The following is a 22,186-nucleotide window of genomic DNA, read 5'->3' on the forward strand; positions in this document are numbered from 1 at the left end:
CTTCAATAAGGTAACGCCACTCACAGCAACCCATATAAGCATCTTGTTCTGACTCTCTCACTCACTCAACTGTTGGTTTGTGTAGTGATTATGGAATGTCAGCCTTCATCCTCCCCCTCTACTTAACCATCATACAAAAGAGCAATGTTACCATATTTAAATAAATCACACCATACAATGCAGATTTCACAGCCAGTAGTAAGTAGTAAATAGCCTGCAGTAGGTTGGGAGAAGTGAAAATTAAAGATGATGGAAAAAACTGATATCATTTTCATGTTCAAGGGTGACAAATTAGAAAAAAAAGCCCTACTTATTTTCCAAACTCCGTAAATCATGTTGACATATGTTATATGACAACTAGCTGAGTACCTGATGCTGCCTGGATATTTATTTATTCTCATCTTCTATTAGTTCATCCCTTTCTTCCCTCTATCTCTTTCCATCTTCTCCTTCCCCCTCTTTCTGCCCATGCCTCCTCCTCCCTCCCCCTCCTCTGTCTGACCATATCTCCCTCCCCCTATCCCAGTCTATCTCCTCCTCTTTCCTTTCTCTCTCTATCTGCTCCTCCCCTCTCTGTCTATCAGCTCCTTCCTCCTCTGCCCATCTCTTCCTCCCCACCCCCTCTATCTCTGTCTCACTCCTCAAAGTCCATCTCCTCCTCCCTCCTCTCTCAGTCAATCTACTACTCTCCCACTCTTTGTATCCACTTCCACCTCCACCTCCCCCCCCCCCCCCTGTCTCTGCCCATCTCCTTCTCCCATCTCTCTTCTCTTCCCTTTCTCTGTCAATTTTCTCCTTCTCTATGACCCCCCCCCCCCCCCTGCTATCTGTGTCCTCCTCTGTCCCCTTCTCTCTCTGGCTATCTCCTTTCCTCCCTTCTCTCTCAACTTTATCTGCCCCGCCCCAATAGGAGGTTGCTTGTTCTTACCCCTGCAGTATTTTTTCCCGATATGTGTACCAAGTTTGATTGAAATCAATTGAGGGGTTTATGAGGAGCTTTTTTATCCATGGATTTACTGGTGTCCACCCATGTCACATGTATTGCCATAGTTACATACATTTGTAAACATATTTCATGTTGATGAAGCAAGCTGGGATAATTTTAATTCCCCTCTTGTTTTGCCATCTGCCTCATTAAATATGTTTTTTTCACTTTTAACTAATTTCCATTAACATATGTGAATAGAATCTGCATCTTCATAAAAGAGAAAGGTTGGCCCTCAGTTTTAAAGAATATAACACTAGATCTAATTTTGTGCTTAGTCTTATGTATGTAATTGATTTTCTAATTTATGTCCACTATTCCTAGTTAGTATCTTTCATTATAGGGTGAAATCAGTAATTGTTTTGTAACTTAAATTCTATTGCTGATGTCTAAATAAGTATAAATTCTGTACTAATTACAAACATTTGGAAGATGAAATACTAGTAATCTTAAAGAATCTATTTGGCTCTATTCAAACATGTTAGCAAAACCAGCCCTTCATTGATTAGAAAGTAATTAACAGTTTTGTCAAAAGTATTGTTTAAATAATGATATACATTAATTTCATCATTTAAACAAATAATTTGGCCTAAACCTTGTAGTAGAAGAAACTGTTAAAAGGAACAAATTTTTCGATGTATTCAGTTAATTTAATGAGTTAAGTTTAAATTGAACTTCGAACACTATGTAGTTTCACCTATTATTGTGATGATATATAAAGGCCTGAATTTTGGTCACAAGACAGTCCATGGCCGAGTTTCAGATGAAGAACCTGTGTTGGGTAGAATGTCAACAATGCCTCAACTTAATGGTGAAATAAGTGTTACACCAATAAGCTGTGTGTTAAAGCAATGACAGTGTCTGTTCCATATGTACCTGATTATTCTGAAAGAACTGTGAATTATGTGGTTATGTTTTTACTGCTCACAGATATTCAACAGTAAACTATTGTTGCAGTGTGTGGATGTTTGCCTGCTAATTATTAATGAGGCTTATGGAAAGTTAAATGATAGTGCACTGGCCATATATAACTGTGTATTATTGGGGGAGTTGTGAAAAGTGAAAGTAAAAGACTGTGAAACACAACTGTTCATCTGGCAATGAACATTATGCTGTTATTTTCTCATATGAACAGGCTCAAAATCTAAGCTCAGCTATACTCAGCACTGCAGGCAGTAAAACAGTAATATCATTGACTATTGTGATTAGAAAGTTTCATGAAGGCACATTTATGTGATGCCACCTGCCATGTGTGTACTGATGTTCACTCACCTGGGATGAAAGTATTTGCAGTGAGGCGGCCATCATGTGCAATGGAATGGAGATCAGTCAGGGCCTACAGTTTGGTAAGGTTTCAATCAAATATTTATGAAAAGGAAATCATTGGAATAGTGAGTGTCTCTGTGTGGGATTGTATATCATCAGGTGGACATACAGACATCCATTACTTTCCATATGGAGCTGTGATTGACATTTTGACTGGCTTCAAGCTATCTAGCTGCTCGTCCTTGATCATAAGCACTCAAATGGTGTCTTGCAGACATATTGCTGTACCACACGGAATGTTGCACTAATCAGTTCCACAACAACCTTCATGAAACACCATACTACATGAAATACCTAATGGATGCAATGTGTTCATGCATAAGGGTCTGCTGCAGGTAACATGTCCCATCCTCTACATTCATCAGTCAGGTGTTCCACAGCAATTATCAATTGTTCCATAGCAAAAGGCAGTTGTTACTTAGCAAGTGTAAGTTGTTCCTTAGCAGTTGTCAAGCAGTGTAACAAAATGTCTATGTGAAATCACAGTTGACTCCTCTGAAGAATGAATGTCTTCAGTGCTGGTTGATTCAGAGCATATGATGGCCAACTTGATTTTTAAATCTTAATGTCACAGAGCATGTTTGTAGTGCTCCCAGGAGGTGTGTTGCTTGCTAGTCCTAAACTTTGCTGGATTTAGAGCTGCTATGCAAAAAGATTGGAATTCAATACTAACAGACATCAGAAACATCCTAATTAACAGTATCACACATCAGTTTATGTACTGTATTGCTGTGCTCATCATAATCACTTGGCACACTGTAGTAGTATTATTTACAGAGTTTTAAACTGATGTATGCATTTTGCACATTTTTAAGCGATTTATATTTTGGAGATAATTTTGTGTGTAGAATTGTGCTACATATGTATTTACACTGTGAAATGTGTTGTACACTTGTTTCACCATATTTGAAACATATGCTACTGTATTATAAATATTTTTATGATTTTTTCCCTTGATTTATGAAAACCAACTTACAAACTGAAGTTGGAACATGCTGATTTATTAGAAGAGTTTAATCATAGATGAAAGTTAAATGTAGTATGAAAATGAATCTACAGAAAATTGGACAATTTTGTGGTACTGGCCCAGTAATAATGATACACTCATGTTCAGAAAAAACAGAACACCTTAAATGACTAGAGACAGGACGACCATAGTCACAGGATATGTACATTAGTATGTTCTGCAGAAATGATTATCATTTCAATCACCTCGGTTCAGCATGTGTCCTGTTGCCTACTAGGCACAGGGTCCGCCATGGGCCCTGATAACTCGTTCCGTATGTGACTGCATCGCATCATGTAATGCACAAATGGTGTCCTGTGAGATAGCCATCCATACTGCATTCACCCCAAAGTTCATCTGTGATGGCTGGCTTCAGGTCACAGTGGTACACCTGTCTTGTCACCATATGCCACACATTTTTGATTGGCAACAAGTCTGGTGATCTTGTGGACTCATGCAAAAGGCTGAAATCCTGTGACACCAATATGGCTTCTGTTTGTACAGCAATATGTGGTCATGCATTGTCTTGCTGAAAAGTGGCATCTGGAGTGTTGTGCAGAAAGGGTATGGCTACAGTTCACAGGATGTCATTCACGTAGGTCACACTGGTCACAAAAAAATGGTTCAAATGGCTCTGAGCACTATGGAACTTAACGTCTAAGGTCATCAGTCCCCTAGAACTTAGAACTACTTAAACCTAACTAACCTAAGGACATCACACACATCCATGCCCAAGGCAGGATTCGAACCTGCGACCGTAGCGGTCATGCGGTTCCAGACTGTAGCGCCTTTAACCGCTTGGCCACACCGGCCGGCACACTGGTCACAGTTCCCTGGACACACACCAACTGTGATTTATGGTTGTACCCAATAGCTTTCCACACCATAAAGCATTGAGTTGGCACTGTGTATCTTGTGCAAATGTAGTCACTGTGATGTTGCTCCTCCTGTATGTGGTGAACCAAAATGCGGCCATCATTTTCAAACAAAGAGAACCTGTATTCGTCCAGAAACACTATCTGATACCATTCCAGTCCCCAGTGATGTTGCTCCATATCCATTGCTGTCTATGATGTTTCTGCACATTTGTCAAAGGTAGAGGGAGAAATGGACGATGTGTGTCTAACCCTTGCTGAATAAACAGCAATGGACTGTCAGCCCTAATAGTGTACAATGTGTTACACTGTTCCACTGTTACGATAGAGCTGAGAAGGATGCCGATCTGTCCTGCAGTGCCATTTGGATGAGGTGTCGACCTTCTCGGCGGGAGGTCTGGTTGGTGTGACCTGACTGATCTCATCATGTTCTATGGCCTTCCATGAACCATTCTGCACACACCCATTTCACTGCCAAAACACTTTATCCCACACGAACAGCAATTTCCCAGATGGGTCATCACATTCTCTCATGCCAATAATGCATCCTCTTTCAAACTTAATGATTTGATGGTACAGTTTGCATTTACATCTGTGAGGTATCCTGCACATCTGTTCAGGTCACACTGATCCATTCATTACCTTTGGTTTATAGTGATAATGAGAGCCACAGGCACATTTTAGCAGTAAATAGTGTTGTGCACAATATTGATGTTGACTTTGAACCTGCGAGACAACTTGGTTCAAATGCTAATCATTTCTGCAGAACATATTAATGTAAATGTCCTGTGAATATGAACATCCTATCTCTAGTCGTTCAAAGTGTTGTGCTTTTTCTGAACATGGGCATATTTCATATTACAAAAATCACTATTAAGTTAAGCAGCAATACTGAAACTAAGATTTCAAATGCCTCTATTAACAGGTACTGACTATATAACTATGTCAATAATACTTTCATCAAAGCTAAGAAGCTGAGCTGCTTTTGGAACATTGTGAAGTGTAAACACACTGACCACTTTCAAACTCAATCAAAATCATAGATCAATGTGAATTCATGATCTGAACTTGCCATTATTAGAGCATTCTGAATACATTTCAGTAACTTTTTAATTGTATGATTAACCCAAATGCAGGATGTGCTTCAGTCGTGATGAGACTGTCAGTTATGTAGATATTTTAGGTGAGTCATGAATTATCATTTCGATTTGCCATTCCCACAACTGCACAGTTTTATATTTGTGTAACTGGACTATGGAAGTAATTATTTTAAATAAATATGGTTCACAACTGTATTTGATCTAATCTTTTATTGCATCAGCATGGTATTATACGAAAATACTGGATGCGGAGTGAGCTTCTAGGACAAGTTGGTAACTGCAACATGATACATACACGGATTATTATATAATGTAATACATAACTTCTTAATCCTCTGGTGAAGGTGCTAAGAAAACTATTAATTCACAAATGTGCTATTCCCAAATATTAACATTTGTGGCATTCAAATAAATGTATATTGTTTTTTATGCAAACTTAGTATCAGTTCCTTTTTCTATAATCTACAGGTGATTTTGCTGTCTTGTTGAATTCGGGAATGTCAGTAAAATTGGCAGTCTGCTGCAATTTCCTTTCTGCCTGCACATGCTTTGTGGGATTTGCCGTTGGAGTTCTTCTTGGTGAAATTTATGCGAGCAAATACATATTTGGCTTTGCCGCTGGGATGTTCCTCTACATCAGTCTTGTGGACATGGTTTGTGTCTATGCACATTTGCAATTTCCTTTATTGCTTTTCTTATATTAATCATGGGAAAAAATTTATCTATGAGATGAAAAGAAGTCAAAGACATTCATTTTATTGGAGTACAGTGCAATGGAATGGCTTAACTTTATGAAATATTATACAGTATTATTACAGTAGTAATGTTAATTAAATTATAATCTAATACAATAATTTTAAGAGTCCCTGTGAAGATACTCTTCAGTGGTGTGGAAGGAGCTATCTGATAGAAAGTTGATTAATTCATTCTTAAATTCAACTCTATTAATCACAACATGTTTAATATGCTATGGTATACTGTACACATGTATCAGACCTCTTTCTGTACTAATGTTTTAATTTTCAAGTCTTTATCAAAGTTCTCTGTGCTGTTACAAGCATGCTTTGTACTATTAATAACATGGATTGACTTTTCCATTGTCTCATGGCACTTGTAAAATTTTCCATTGGTGTTTTGCAGAACATTATTAATTACAAAGAGGAGTTACTTACTTCACGCTCCACAACAATTTTTTCATTATTCGCTAACTTTTTTAAGGGATTTTTATGTCATCAACATGTGACTATTGTTTTGAAAAAAGAGAAATATTGCTAACAGGAAAGGATATCAATAACTTACATTTATTGTAAAACAGTGATCAGAATCAGTTTTTTTGAAGACCTGTATGGTATGTTCTAGGACTAGCACAAGGTATATACTGAGGACACAGAATTCGTGGGGTACCTCCTAATATCGTGTCAGACCTCCTTTTGCCCAGTGTAGTGCAACAACTCAATGTGGCACAGATTCAACAAGCCCTTGGAAGCCCCCTTCAGAAATATTGAGCCATGTTGACTCTATAGCCATCCATAATTGCAAAATTGTTGCCTCTTACAGGATTTTGTGCATGAACTGACATCGCGAACAATTGTGGCTCAGTGATGTGGCACATTGTCATCCATAAAAATTCTGCCATTGTTTGGGAACATGAAGTCCATGAATGACTGCAAATGGTCTCCAAGTAGCTGAACATATCCATTTCCAGTCAGTAATCAGTTCAGGTGGACCAGAGTATCCAGTCAATTCCATGTAAACAGAGCTCACACCATTATGGAGCCACCACCAGCTGGCACAGTCCCTTGGTGACAACTGGGGTCCATGGCTTCATGGAGTCTGTACCACACTCAAACCCTAACATCACCTCTTACCAACCCAAAATTGTGACTCATCTTATCAACCCTCAGTTTTCCAGTCTTCTAGGGTCCAACCAATATGGTCATGAGCCCAGGTGAGGTGCTGCAGGCGATGTTGTGCTGTTAGCAAAGGCACTCACATGTGTCATCTGCTGTCATAGCCCATTAATGGCAGATTTCACCACACTGTCCTAATGGATACATTTGTAATATGTCCTACATTGATTTCTGTGGTTATATCATGCAGTGTTGCTTGTCTGTTAGCACTGACAACTTTATGCAAATGCCACTGCTCCTGGTCATTGATTGAAGGCTGTCAGTCATTGAGTTGTCCACGGTGAGAGGTAATGCCTGAAATATGGTATTCTCAGCACACTTGACGCTGTGGATCTCAGAATGTTGAATTTCCTAATGATTTTCAGAACGGAATGTCCCGTGCATCCAGCTGCAGCTACCATTCCTATCATGCGGCCATAATCATATCATAAATCGTTTTACATGAATCACAGGAGTAGAAGTGACAGCTCCACAAATGGGCATACTGCTCTGCTATGACTCTTATTACATCAGTGTAATTCTTATAACACACTTCTGTATATTAAAGGATGTTATTATTGTAAGTTGACTCTCACAAAAGGTGAATTCATAACTTATTATTGAATAAAATTATTTCTTCATTTTGTAATTTCTGATTTTATCAGAATCTCTTTGAAAAAAAATACCTGCAGCAAAACATTCTTCTGTAAATGATGTAAAGTAAAAACAGTACAGATACTACTGGTATATAAAAGTATTCAGCAAACTTCAGAGGTAAATAGTACTTCTGGATGCTAATATGTTCACTTAAATTGTAAAAACATTTTTAAATAGTTTTTTCCCTTCAATTCCATTCAAAAATTCCTTTTCTCTTTCAACCCCTCAATGTATACTGCGAAGGGATTATAAGGTCTTATTTCAGTGCAGCTCACACTGTGTTTGAATAAGAGTTCCTTTTACTTGAATATTTCTTGTGTTTGCTGTTATGCAGCCTGAACAACTTGTATGAAATGTTTACTGTTCAAATAATAATCCACTACAGCTGCTTTTTTATATTTTGCTTGCTGCTACTGGATCCAAGCAGCAGCTCATTCTCAAGCAGCACATAGGTACAGTCAAGCTATTGTTAGCATATTCATATAATTTCTGTTGCATTATAATTTTATATACAGAAGTACTCAATATATTATTTATTTCTAAATTCTGTTTGTTTGTTTAAGATGGTATTCAGGATTTTTGCCAAATGTGTGTAGATTTCCATTTCCTCCGAGTTGTTCACATAGCTTCCCCTTTTGGCTCTATAAAGAATGGAGATATTATTGCTTACATCCACTGTAAAGTGTTGATTTTCTTGAAGATGCATATGAAATGTGGGGTGGTTGTTATAGCATTTGCTTAAATGTTTGTATTTTGCAGTAAATTTTTGTTCTGTTTGTCTGATGTAGAACATGTCACAGTCACTATGTTTAATTTTATATTTTCCTGATTGGTCATATTTTTAAGCTTTGTCTGTTCTGTGTATTATATTCATTCTTAGCTTGTTCTCTGTGCAGAAGCTAGATTAGATTAGATTAGTACTTGTTCCATAGATCATGAATACGACATTTCGTAATGATGTGGAACGTGTCAAGTTAATAAAAGGTGTCTATACAAGATATTACATTAGACAAAATATTACATGACATTCAATATTTTTAATTTTATTTATTTATTTTTGTGGGGTTGGGAAATTACCCACTTAGTATATCCAAAAATTCATCTAATGATGAATCTAATTTTAACATTTGTATTCTGAAATGTGTTACTTATTTTTTGAGAAATATTTCCTCTGTGTGATAGTACAACAAAATTTTCTTTCTTCCTTTTTTTTCACTTTTGCTAATATTATTACATCATTTTCATTTGCATATTTGGCCCTAATTTCCTTTCCATTTATTTTATGGATTATGTCAGGATTGTAGCCATTAATTGCAGTTACAGTTTATGTTTACCCAACTTTGTTTTCATATTTTCTTTAGTAAGGGAAACTCTAATCACGCACCCCATCGAAGTGTGAAAAGATGCTGCTTTATGTGCTAGTGGGTGACATTTAATACATAACTTATCATAAGCACTAATCTCTCCATTCTCAATAGAGCCAAAAAAGGAAGCTAACATAAACATATTGGAGGAAATAGGAAACTACATGCATTTGGTAAAAAGTTCAAATAAGATCTTGAATGGACAAACAGAACATATAAATAAAAAAAATTAAGAACTTCAACAAAAAACTTATCAGTGACAGATAAAACAGAACAAAAGACAATCCAAAAGTTCACATATGATACAAATTAATTTCCATCAAAGATATAATATATAATGTAACAGCCATGCACAAATATAACAAAAAAGTAGATCAGATATGAAAAATAACATTTTAGATCTTATAAAGTAAGTAAAACTTAAAATAAAATCAGAAATTATACACGTATATGTACATACATAGATATATATGCCGATTCTATCTAGGAATTGCTTGAAAATGAACAATCACCTGAAACTGGTAGCAGTAAATAACACATAGAAAAAGCAGCTGTACAGGAATATTATTACAACAGTATGCATTTCTTTCTACTTGTTTCTCAATGGAGAGCTCTACAGCTGTATTTATGGTGACTATGATAGTCACTGTTAGTTTGAAGAACTCCAGAGTTTCTCTCATCATCAGCACGCACTTTTAAATATATAGGGGAGGAACTGTAACCTACTGAATAGGAGTTTACAGTTGTACTAGAGTACAAGGGACAACTAAGAAAATCAAAAAGATATATATGTTCAGTAAAATAGATAAAAAATCCATAAGAGCATGTAGTGGAACTATAGCTCAATTTTAAAAGAATAGTTGATCATGCACTGGTTAGATACATACCCAGTAGAGCAGTTCATAATGGGGTGAGTGGGATTCCATGGTATACAGTCATTGTAAAGAAACTTCTAAAGAAATAGAGACTACTGCATAATAGATGCAAAACAAAGTGTAGGGCTATAGATAAAAAGATGCCGAATGAAACACATTTGGCTGTCAAGAGAGCAATGTGTGAACCCTTCAATGACTACCATAGCAGAATACTGGCAAATGATCTTTCACAAAACTCGAAGAAATTCTGGTAATACTTAAAGGCTGTTAGTGGCACCAGAGTTAGTGTCTAGCTCCTAGTAAATGAGACAGGAACTGAAACTGAAGGTAGCAAAGCAAAAACTGAGATGCTTTAATGTTTTCATATTTTCCTTTAGAAAGGGAAACCAAGGAGAATTGCCTCAACTTAATGCTCATACCACTGAAAAGATGAGTGAGATCAGCATTTGTGTCAGTTGCATTGAGAAACATCTGAAATTGTTAAAACTGAACAAAGCTCTAGGGTGTGATGGAATCCCTATCAGATTCTATAATGAATTTGAGGCTGAGTTAGGCCCTCTTGTAACTATAATCTATTGTAGATCCTTTGAACAAAAATCTATGACCAGTAGTTGGAAGAAAGTACAGGTCACACCCATCTACAAGAAGGGTAGTGGAAGTGATCCACAAAACTGCCATCCAATATCTCTGACACCAATTTGTTGTAGAATTTTAGAACATATTCTGAGCTCAAAACATAATGAGGTATCTTGAACAGAATGACCTTCTCAATCCCAGTCAGCATGGATTCTAAAAACGTCAATCATGTGAAATCCAACTCACACTTTTCTCATTTCACATACTGAAAGCTTTGGATCAAGGCAGTCAGGTAGATGCAGTATTTCTTGATTTCCAAAAAGCATTTGACTCAGTACTACACTTGTACTTATTGTTAAAAGTGTGATCATATGGGGTACCAAGTGAAATTTGTGACTGGACTGATGACTTTTTGGCAGGAAGAACACAGAATGTTATGTTGGATGGAATGTCATAGTCAGATGTAGAGGTAACTTTGGGTGCACCCTAGTGAGATGTGTTGGGACTCTTACTGTTCACATTGTATATTAATGACCTTGCAGACAATATTCATATTAACCTCATAACTTTTACAGATGATGCAGTTATCTATAATGAAGTCCTGTCTGAAAGAGGCTGCATAAATATTCAGTCAGGTCTGGGTAAGATTTCGAAGTTGTACAAAGATTGTCAACTTGCATTAAATGTTCAGAAATGTAAAACCGTCCACTTCGCAAAATGAAAAACTATAGTATCCTATGACTGTAATATCAATGAGTCAGTTGGAACTCATACACTATTGAACTCATATGAGTACCTACATTTTGTAGGGATATGAAATGAAATGATCAAATAGGCTCAGTTGTGGGTAAAGCAGGTTGTATATTTTAGTTTATTGGTAGAATTCTGGGTAAGTGCAATCAGTCTACAAAGGAGATTGCTTACAAATCACTTGTGCAATCCATTCTAGAATGTTGCTGAAGTGTGTGGGACCCATACCAAATAGGACTAACAGGTGACATTGAATGTACACAGAGAAGAGCAGCACTAATGCTCATAGGTTGATTTGACTTACACGAGAGTGTTACAATGACGCTGAAGAAATTGAACTGGCAAGCTCTTGAAGATAGACATAAACTATCCCGAGAAAGTTTACTAAGACAGTTTGCAAGAACTGGCTTTAAATGATGGCCATAGGAATATACTACAACCCCCTACATATTGCTCACATAGCATTCATGAGATTAAGATTAGAATAATTACAGCACACACAGATGCATTCATACACTCATTCTTCCTGTGCTCCATACATGAATGGAATGGGAAGAAACCCTAATATATGGTACAATGGGATGTACCCTCTGCCATGTGCTTTGCAGTTGTTTTCAAAGTATGGGTATAGATGTAAATGTACATGTAGATGTAGATGCTCTTATGTAGGGTTGTCTTATGTCATTTAAGTAGCCCTTTCCAGCTATGTAAAATTTTGCATTAATATTTAATTGACTATTAATTTTATCCCAGAAAACCATGCCACAAGCTAAATTTGACATCAAGAATGTCATTCTAGTAGCTTCTGTGCTGCAAATCTCTTAAATGATTCTCAGATCAAATCTCTGAAAAAGATTCATGAGTCAACATAACGTTCCATCGAACACCAGGTCAAGATCTTGGTTAACAGTTTATGTGGTTTCTTGAAAACTCCTCATTTGCAACTGCAGGCAACATGTTACATCTGGAACATACAACTCTTGTCTTAACAGTAGAAATGGTTATTAAGTCTGTAAAATTAACTTCTATACTTTGTCTTCAGATTACTTTTGTAATAAGCTCCCTTCTGTAAAGGTATAGTTACTTAGTGTCCTTATAATTTTTAGCAAACTAATGCACATCTCTTCAACAAACATACAAGCATAACTTTTTTTAATTTGTTTTAGATTCCAGAAATGAATCATGTGGCAACAGAAGCAATGGATCGTGGCTGGAAGTCAGGATGTTTAGTGTTATTGCAGCAAAATATAGGTATTGGGATTGGTGTTGTAATACTATATGTTCTTGCACATTATCAAGAACATATCAATGTGCAGTAAATGATCTTCTGGGGAGATCATTCCTCAAAACTCATTGTACGCAGTAAATGATCTTCTGGAGAGATCATTCCTCAAAACTCATTGTACGTGTAATTACTCATGTTGTATAAAATATTGTGTATTGTCAACTCATATTTTTATGATGTGTATTTTTTGAAGCCAAAGATTGTCTTTTTCATGTCCATATTTAATTGTAAGCAAGTGATAAGGTAATATTTTTGCTCAATAAATAACAGCACTTAAAAAGTTATTGCACATGAAATAAGCTGAAGTTTTCTGAGGTTAAAATGTTCCTAAAGATGCATTACTTAAGTGCTAATATTGTAGCATGAAGAAATTTCTGTATATAAATGTTGTTATTTCTAAATTTTACTTTGAATAAAAATGTAGCACTATATCTGTGATCTTAGCAACAGCACAATATAAGCTGATACTTGTTTCATTCCTCACATTTTATTTCTGTCCTTAATATTAAATTCTTCTTCCCCTCCTTTTTACTCTGTCAAGTAGTATACCAGATAGTAAGTTTCTACATTCAACTGTGGACCTGTTAAATTTAACTTGTGTTATGGTGGTCAATATTTCTTCTTTGCACTGCCTGGTGATGGAGAATCATTTTAGGAAATGTACCATCAAATATTATCTTATATGACTGCACCATCTGCTTTAATCTAAAATCCTGTATTCTAAATAATACATATTCTGTTGCTGTAATATGTTCATATTTTTCATGCACTCTCTTCTTGTCAGATGTTAAACAGGTCTCAAAAAGTGAATTCCTTAGTCTGGATTGCACCTTTTCTTTCTTTTTTAATACCCAAAGTTTACTTGCCTACAGACAATCTATCATTTTACAAAGTGTCATTGGTGTATCTTTCTTAACCCATTTTTCACAAGTTCTCTTAATATTCTGTAATATACCTGAAACTTCCTAGTTTACAATCAACAGATGTAAGATGGTACACACCTTATATCTCCCAGGCAGATATGGTAATATTTCACTTTGTTATTCATGATACCATCATTGCATGCAGTGAGGATCTTCTAATGTCAGCTTTATTCCCATGACAAAAGACAGGGTAGTGTTTCAGAATCAATGGCGCTCACTCATATAAGTCACCACTTTTTAAAAATCATCTCACTCTTTCAGAGACTCAGAAATTACGAGGTAAACTTTCATTGATTTACTGTAGTGTTTGCCTTCATCTATGAAGACTTTACTAGGAAAAATGTACATTACAGAAATAAACCAGAGTTTCAACAAATTTTTCATATAAAAATCAAGGAGATTGGTCAAATGCCATTCAGCTGTAGTAGTCAAATGTGATGAGCCATTCTTATTAATGTCAAATTTTTTTCCATTACAAACTGTCCCCATATAAGATCTGTTACAGGACAGCTGAAAAAGTTGTGCCAAGCACAGAAATGGAAAATAATTGGTTTTCAGCCCACACATAGTCAGTGGATCTGTGTAGGTGGTGGATAGTCAGAAACATCAGTGACAGGGTTTGTTGTATCAGTAAAAAAATTGTCAAGTAATTGTAGAGCTTTTTCCATGTACCGTACTGACTGCTGTTGTGTTAAGATCTTCCTTGAAGGTTGTCTACAGACTGAGCAAAACTACAGCAGATATTCAGTCCAAACTTGTGGCATGATGTGTGAAGACAGTCTTCAAGTGGCAGTGTAAATGTTCTACCACAAGCCATGTGCAGTGGGACGGAAATCGATTGTTTGTATACAGCTCATTTCCAACAATGTTACTAATGCTTTGAAAAGATGAGATTCATACTGCCACAACTGATCATTTATAATGTGGACTGGTACTCTGAACTGCATGATCCAACCCCAAAGAAAGTTCTTAGTGATGGTTGTTGCCGTTGCATCTTCCACCAGAAACACTTCCATTCAGCAAGAAAAGCTATCAGTTTACCATCAACCAGTAGCAATATTCTTGCGAAGGCAGTAATAAACATAATATTGATGGGTAAGTGATCAATTCACTGATTTGGCAGCACAAAAATACCTGGTGATGTTTTGATGTATCATGTCATTTTGTTACGTTGTCAGACAAACATTTTGGAGTTCTTGTTGATACCTGTCCAGTTGACTGTTCCTTTACTAGATGCATAGACAACTTCAGTACTGGATATGACTGACAATGGAGCAAGGAGATGACAGTCCAATGAAATTCTTTTGTCATGAATGATTGCATCAAAGATATGGTAATGTCAAATTAAAACTCTTCTTTGGAGCTTCCATTGTCTGTCATATGTGACTGAGAGAGTGAGCGAGTGCCTCTAAATCCGGTATCCCATCTTGAAATGGAGTTTGTTATCTGTGAATGTGCCTAATATCTGTAGAAAATTTCAATAGAATATTCAAGTAATGCAACGGATGTGGCAGGGGAGTGTTGTAGGACCATTGCTATTCACAATATACGTAATTGACCTTGTGGATAACATCGGAAGTTCACTGAAACTTTTTGCAGATGATGCTGTGGTATACCGAGAGGTTGTAACAATGGAAAACTGTACTGAAATGCAGGAGGATCTGCGGCGAATTGACGAATGGTGCAGGGAATAGCAATCGCATCTCAATGTAGACAAGTGTAATGTGCTGCGAATACATAGAAAGAAAGATCCCTTATCATTTAGCTACAATATAGCAGGTCAGCAACTGGGAGCAGTTAATTCCATAAATTATCTGGGAGTACGCATTAGAAGTGATTTAAAATGGAATGATCATATAGAGTTGATCATTGGTAAAGCAGATGCCAGACTGAGATTCATTGGAGAAATCCTAAGGAAATGCAATCCGAAAACAAAGGAAGTAGGTTACAGTACACTTATTCACCCACTGCTTGAATACTGCTCACCAGTGTGGGATCCGTACCAGATAGGGTTGATAGAAGAGATAGAGAAGATCCAATGGAGAGCAGCACACTTCATTACAGGATCATTTAGTAATTGCGAAAGCGTTATGGAGATGATAGATAAACTCCAGTGGAAGATTCTGCAGGAGAGACACTCAGTAGCTCGGTACAGGCTTTTGTTGAAGTTTAAAGAACATACCTTCACCGAGGAGTCAAGCAGTATATTGCTCCCTTCTACATACATCTCACGAAGAGGCCATGAGGATAAAATCAGAGAGATTAGAGCCCACACAGAGGCATACCAACAATCTTTCTTTCCACGAACAATACGAGACTGGAATAGAAGGGAGAACCGATAGAGGTACTCAATGTACACTCCGCCACACACCGTCAGGTGGCTTGCAGAGTATAGATGTAGATATAGATGTAGAATGCCTGATCCAGATTTTGTTGGTCCGTAATTTGTGAGGAGTGTGATGTGGCATCCTTCCAACATATACCAGAACTTTTTCACCACAACATATGCAGCATACAGCTCATGGTGGTAACTGGACCAGCATATTTTTGCTGGTGACAACTCTTGATTAGTAAATTCTGATAACTGTTAGTGCAACTGATGCATTCTTATACCACTGCTCGCAAAGCCATTGCAGGTGCATCTGCCACCCATGATATAGGTGCATATGGTAACAGTTGTGTCTAGAGTGCAAGCTCTGCCATGATATAGTTACTAAAAACACTCTGTATTTTCTTCTGTCTATTGTAATTGTCTTACAGCTTATGAGTGCCTCTGAGAAATGTGTGAAGTGGTGTCACCAAATCACAATTGTAGATGACATGTCAATAAAAACTTGGTAAACCTAAAAAGTATCATATTTTATACAATCTGCCAGTAAATTTGATATCATTACATTATGCAGGGTGCCATCAGTTACTGCAGTTCTTGCTAATGCTTCCAGACAGTGGAGCAATTCAGATAGCATACAATCTCTAAACTCCCATCACTGTATCATGATACTACAGTTGAAGTCATGAACAATGGCGGTCAAGTTTAAGCTTGTTCTGTGCACCTATGCCACATTACTCTAACAGCCAATGAGTGTTCAGTATGTTCTGAGGGCTCTGCTGTGAATGCCCTAACTAATGCGACCATTGAACATTATTGTAACGAGTCGTTTAGTGACTTCCGATTCCATTTGCTGTGAGTTGTCATCACTGGTAGTGATGGTAATTGATAAATTCTGCATAAGTAAGCGAGAGACATAGGATATACACTTTCTCCAAGCGTAAAGTGTGCGAATGCATGTACCACAACTGTTGTTTGGAATCATCAACAATGCATGCACAAACTGACATCATTCTTGGATTGGACTATAGTACATGTGAGTGAGAGCGCAGTGAGTGTAGTGTCACTATACATGTGTACTTAAATCAACCACAAACTGTATTAGCATGGGCCAGCCTATAGAGGCCACCTGTAGGAAGTGTGGACACGGCATGGTCTCAGCCGAGCTGTGTACCAGCAGAATGGCTCTGAGCACCATGGGATTTAACATCTGAGGTCATGAGTCTATACCAGCAGACTGTGCCTCTATACGAGCAGAGCAGTGCTGGCTCACACTCACTATGTTCTCTTAGTTTGTATTTCTCACGTCAGTTGTTCTGTGTATTGCTTATGTTGCACCCTCTATATGATTCCTTTTTCTTGTTATGTGTTGAGTCACAAGAGGCTTATTTCTGTTATTGTTCAGAGGTTTATTGATAAAGCCATATGTGTGTTGCTTGGATTGGTCTTGTGTATTACTTGATTACTACATGACTGACAACAAGTCTGTAATGGTTTCTGCATGTGCAGTGTTTAAGTACAGTTTCATCAGCTTTAGTCATTACAGACACTGTGATACTGGCCTAGATTGAACAGCTTACTTTGGCAGTGACCACTTTGTTGGCTTCATTAACAGAGTACCATTCACTGGTCTACCCATCAACTTTTACTCTGTTTGATGATTCAGCAGAGGATTGGAAAGCTTATGAAAAAAGACTCAGACTGCATTTTTTGGCTTTCAATGCAAGAGAGTCAAATTTGTACAAAGCCTTGTGCCTCTTGTGGCTTCCACCTAAGTTGTATCAGTTACTATTTCAGCTCACCCCTTTACAAGAAATGTCAGCTCTTAATTTTGATCACATGTGCAGTTTATTGTCCAACTTCCATTGCAAACAAATGCCTGTCATAGTGGCGTGAATTGAATTCTACCAATGCTGCAAGAAGCTAAACTGGTCATACAGGGCCTGGGCAGTTTCGTTACACAAACTTAGTCATAGGTCTCAATCCGTTACTGATGCCCATAATGATGTTTATCCAGACTCTATGGTGCACGATGCAGTTATCTGGTTAGCTCCAAACAAGGAAGAGTACCAGAAGGCATTACTCTGTGAAAACCCCCCATTGGAAGAAATTTTACAAATAGTACTATCTTTTGAGGTTTCTTGGGCAGTGGGTAATCAGATTGAAGCATAAGCATAAGGTGATGTGGCAGTACTATCACAAGATGTGCCCAATAGGACAACAGATAACTTGCCAAGGAAGCGGCAATGGCAGTGGTAAACGTGCGGGCCCAATGCCGAGCAGACTAAGGGTGGCCCAAGTAGCCATGACCACCACAGTGTCAGTGTCAGCATTCTCTGTTTCTGTATTGTCCAGCACGAATTATTGGTGTGCCCTAAGTGCTGGAATACTTGTAATACTTGCCAGAAGAAAGGTCACATTACTTCCATGTCTCATTGCCGAAGGTTGCTCAGGATATGGACATGGATATAAACTGTATGACTCCAAGGCTTGTGACCTCTCTCAAGTTGTTTATCAAGTTAAGTGGTTTTTGCCAATTGCTGAGGCCACAGGTTGACACAGGTGCTGCAGTGATGTTATTGAATTCTCAAACCTATGTGAGTTTAGGCCGGCTGCTGTTAACACTGTGACATCGAAGCTGGTCAGTTGTAACAAACAGAACATTGCACTGTTGGGACAAATTATGACAAGTCAGGGGTTCATTCTATTACATTTTTGGTGGTTGCTGATGCTGGTGTTGAGAACTTGGTTGGGAGGGTGCATTTCAGGCAGTTGGATTTTCTGTCACTGATGCAGTTCACCTAGTGCCTGATCAGGTAACATGTTATCAATTGGAAATGTTGTGTAAGGAGTTTCTGGAGATGTTTTCAGAAGATATAGGGTGTGCTACAAATTTTCCTGCTCATATTTCTGTGAAAATCCACAGCTTGCCCTTGTTTTTGTCATTTGCATCTTACTCCTGTCATCCTGAAAGATCAAGTGAAAGCAAAATTGGACAGACTTAATCTCTGGGGATGGTGCAACCTGTTATGGCTGGTCAATGGTTGTCTCTGTTGTATGTAGTTCAGAAGCTATGGAGGAAATTTTGTCTATGTGGCAACTTCAGTACTACTGTCAACGTGCAGGCGATCATGGATACGTATCCTCTCCCATGCCAGAAGGAACTGTTGGCAAAAATATCGGGTTGCCAATACTTTTCTAAATTTGATTTGTCTGAAGCATATCTGCAGGTTCTGTGGATAAAGAACTTTGACAAATATTGGTTTTGAATACTAGTTTTGGTCTCTTTCAATATTTGCACCTTTGTTTTGGTGTGACTAGTGACCCTGCTATTTTCAAATGATTTTTAGAGCAAATGACTATGCCTGTCCCAGGTTGCAGTCATTATCTGGATGATGATGTTGCCACAGGCTCCTCCACAGCTGATCACTTGAGAAATTTATGCACTTTGTGTTCTGTCTTACTGTCTGCAGGCTTATCATAAAACCTCGTGAAATCTCAGTTTTCAACCTTCTGTTGTTTATTTGGGGTTCGAGGTCTGTTACATCTCTGCCTCACCCCTTTCCCCTGAAGAGGCTTCAGGCCTTCCTAGGGAAGATAGCCTTCAAACATAAATTCCTGCCAGGGGTGGCCACATTGACATGCCCATTGCATACAATGTTATGCAAGAACATACCTTTTCACTGGAGCCTGAACTGCTAACATGCTTCTCAAATGTTGAAATCGAAACTACTCTCAGCAGCTTGCTTAGCTCCATACTCTCCGGACCAGCACATTGTTTTGGTGACTGACACCTAGCACACTGACATGCCATGACTCTGAATGACCTATTGCTTCCACCTCTAAATCTCCCACTCCAGCGCAGCAGCATTATTCTCAGGTGGAAAAAGAGGTTCTTGCCATACTCAATGTGCTCCGGGATTTTTTTTTTTGTATGGCTGCAAGTTTCACTTTATTGCTGACCATAAACCGTTGGTTTCCTTGTTTAATCCTCACACTTCCTCGCCTGACTGGGTAGTACACTGCCTACAGCACTGAGCACTGTTCTGGTCTCACTAACATCCATTTTCAACCTACGTCTAAACATGCCAATGTGGGTGTCTTGTCCTGCCTTCCTGTGGGTCCTAACCCTGACTTTGATCCTGAAGAATTTCTTTGCTTTCATCTTGATATTGAAATGCACGCTCTAGTTGAGGACTTCTCAATCATGAACTCTCACATAGCAGCTGCCATTGCTGCCAACCCAGTTCTTCACCAGGTGGTTCTGCTTGTTCAACAGGGTTGGCCATATAAACCACCAGATCAGGCTTTGGACCCCCTGTGCAACTGTTTTTCCTTACGGTATTGCCTCTCTGTTTTTGACAGTGTTTTGCTGTTGTCCATAGAAGATGTCTGTCCCAGATTAGTCATTCACACATCTACATCTATATCTACATATATACTCTGCTAGCCACAAAGCGGTGTGTGACGGAGGGCACATTTCGCGCCAAAGTCATTATTCCGCCCCTCTGTTCCACTCGTGGATCGCGCGAGGGAAAAATGACTGTCTGAATGCCTCAGTACGAGCTCTTATTTCCCTTATCTTTGAACGATGATCATTACGTGATTTGAAAGTTGGTGATAATACTATATACCCTACATCCTCGGCAAAGATTGGATTTTGGAATTTAGTGAGCAGCTCCTTCTGTTTAGCGCGTCGTCTATCTGCAAGTGTGTCCCACTTCAAACTTTCTATGAGATTTGAAACGCTCTCGCAATGGCTAAATGTACCAGTCACGAATCTTGCCGCTCTTCTTTGGACCTTCTCAATCTCTTGAATCAGACCCAACTGGTAAGGGTCCCATACAGACGAACAGTACTCTAAGACTGGACGAACTAACGTATTGTAAGCTATTTCCTTTGCTGAAGGACTGCATCGCTTCAGGATTCTACCAATAAACCGCAATCTAGAGTTCGCCTTACCTGTTACTTGTGTAATCTGATCATTCCATTTGAGATCATTTCGGACAGTCACACCCAGATACTTGACTGATGTTACCACTTCCAAAGACTGATCATTTATTTTGTACTCATACATTAATGGGGATTTTTGCCTTGTTATATGCAGTAGGTTGCACTTACTAATATTGAGAGATAACTGCCAGTCATTACACCATGCATTTATTTTCTGCAAATCCTCATTGATTTGTTCACAACATTTGTGTGATACTACTTTCCTGTAGACAACAGCATCATCGACAAACAGTCTAAGGCCGCTTTCAATACCGTCAACCAGATCGTTTATGTAAATCATAAATAGCAGAGGACCTATTACGTTGCCCTGGGGCACACCTGAAGTTACTCTTGTTTCTGTTGAACTTACCCCATTCAGGACGACATACTGCTCCCTGTCTGTTAGAAAACTTTCTATCCAACCACATATGTCATTGGATAGACCGTAAGCGCGCACTTTTTGTAGCAAGCAACAGAGCGGAACTGAGTCGAATGCTTTTCGAAAGTCGAGAAATATGGCATCACCCTGGGAGCCGGTATCTAGAGCCTGTTGTATATCGTGCACAAAGAGGGCCAGCTGTGTCTCGCATGACCGCTGTTTCCTAAAACCGTGCTGGTTTCTGCAGATGAACACCATGTTACAGAGCTTAGTTCTACATCTTCTCCACCACAGCCATTGAGGATTTTCAAGCACTAAACTGTTATCTAGGACACACGTTTTTTGGCTAAATTGTCTGTTTTGTCGTGGACTGTGAGCAGTGTGCCTGACAACAGGCAGCTCCCAGGGTGTCTCTGTCCCTCTGGCCCACTCCCTGCCAGCCATGGAAACTAAATTGCAAGGAGGAATGACTAGTGTGTATGTTCAAGTCCCAAATGAAAAGGTTTGTTGTGGATACTTCATCAGATGACCCCTTCTCCGTTTTCTGAGCACCTATCACCTCACGCCTTTGGGGGAAGCAAAGCCCACCTGAAATGCTTTACAGCCAGTACCCACACACACTCCTCCACCTTCTGTGGCCTGCACCTGCCACGGTCAGGTTCATCTGGCCACTTTGCATCAGGATTGCCAGCATGGGCGCAAGTGTTTGGTCGCTAGCCCAAAAGGATACTGGCCTCTGCATCTGTTGCCAGGGACATTGTCTTCATGGTGTCCTACAGCCACCAGCCTGGTGGCGGGCCACTTTGATCAGTCGCATCCCCACTCACCCCGGAAGCTACTGGTTTGTAGGTGCAGCCCTGTCACTGCAGCCTATC

The 22,186-nt window shown here is 38.6% G+C and overlaps 1 protein-coding gene across 1 annotated transcript in view; it reads left to right on the top strand.

The window, feature by feature from the left end:
- LOC124722965 (metal cation symporter ZIP14-like) overlaps window positions 1–13,011 on the top strand; it is a 214,037-nt gene extending 201,026 nt beyond the window's left edge. Inside the window, exons 8-9 of the mRNA XM_047248134.1 lie at window positions 5,761–5,945; window positions 12,570–13,011. Of these exons, the coding sequence (XP_047104090.1) occupies window positions 5,761–5,945; window positions 12,570–12,722 (338 nt within the window). The 3' untranslated portion in view covers window positions 12,723–13,011. The remainder of the gene's footprint in view (window positions 1–5,760; window positions 5,946–12,569) is intronic.
- Window positions 13,012–22,186: the final 9,175 nt, after the last annotated feature.

Source organism: Schistocerca piceifrons, chromosome X (genome assembly GCF_021461385.2).
Source record: "Schistocerca piceifrons isolate TAMUIC-IGC-003096 chromosome X, iqSchPice1.1, whole genome shotgun sequence".
Taxonomy (NCBI): domain Eukaryota; kingdom Metazoa; phylum Arthropoda; class Insecta; order Orthoptera; family Acrididae; genus Schistocerca; species Schistocerca piceifrons.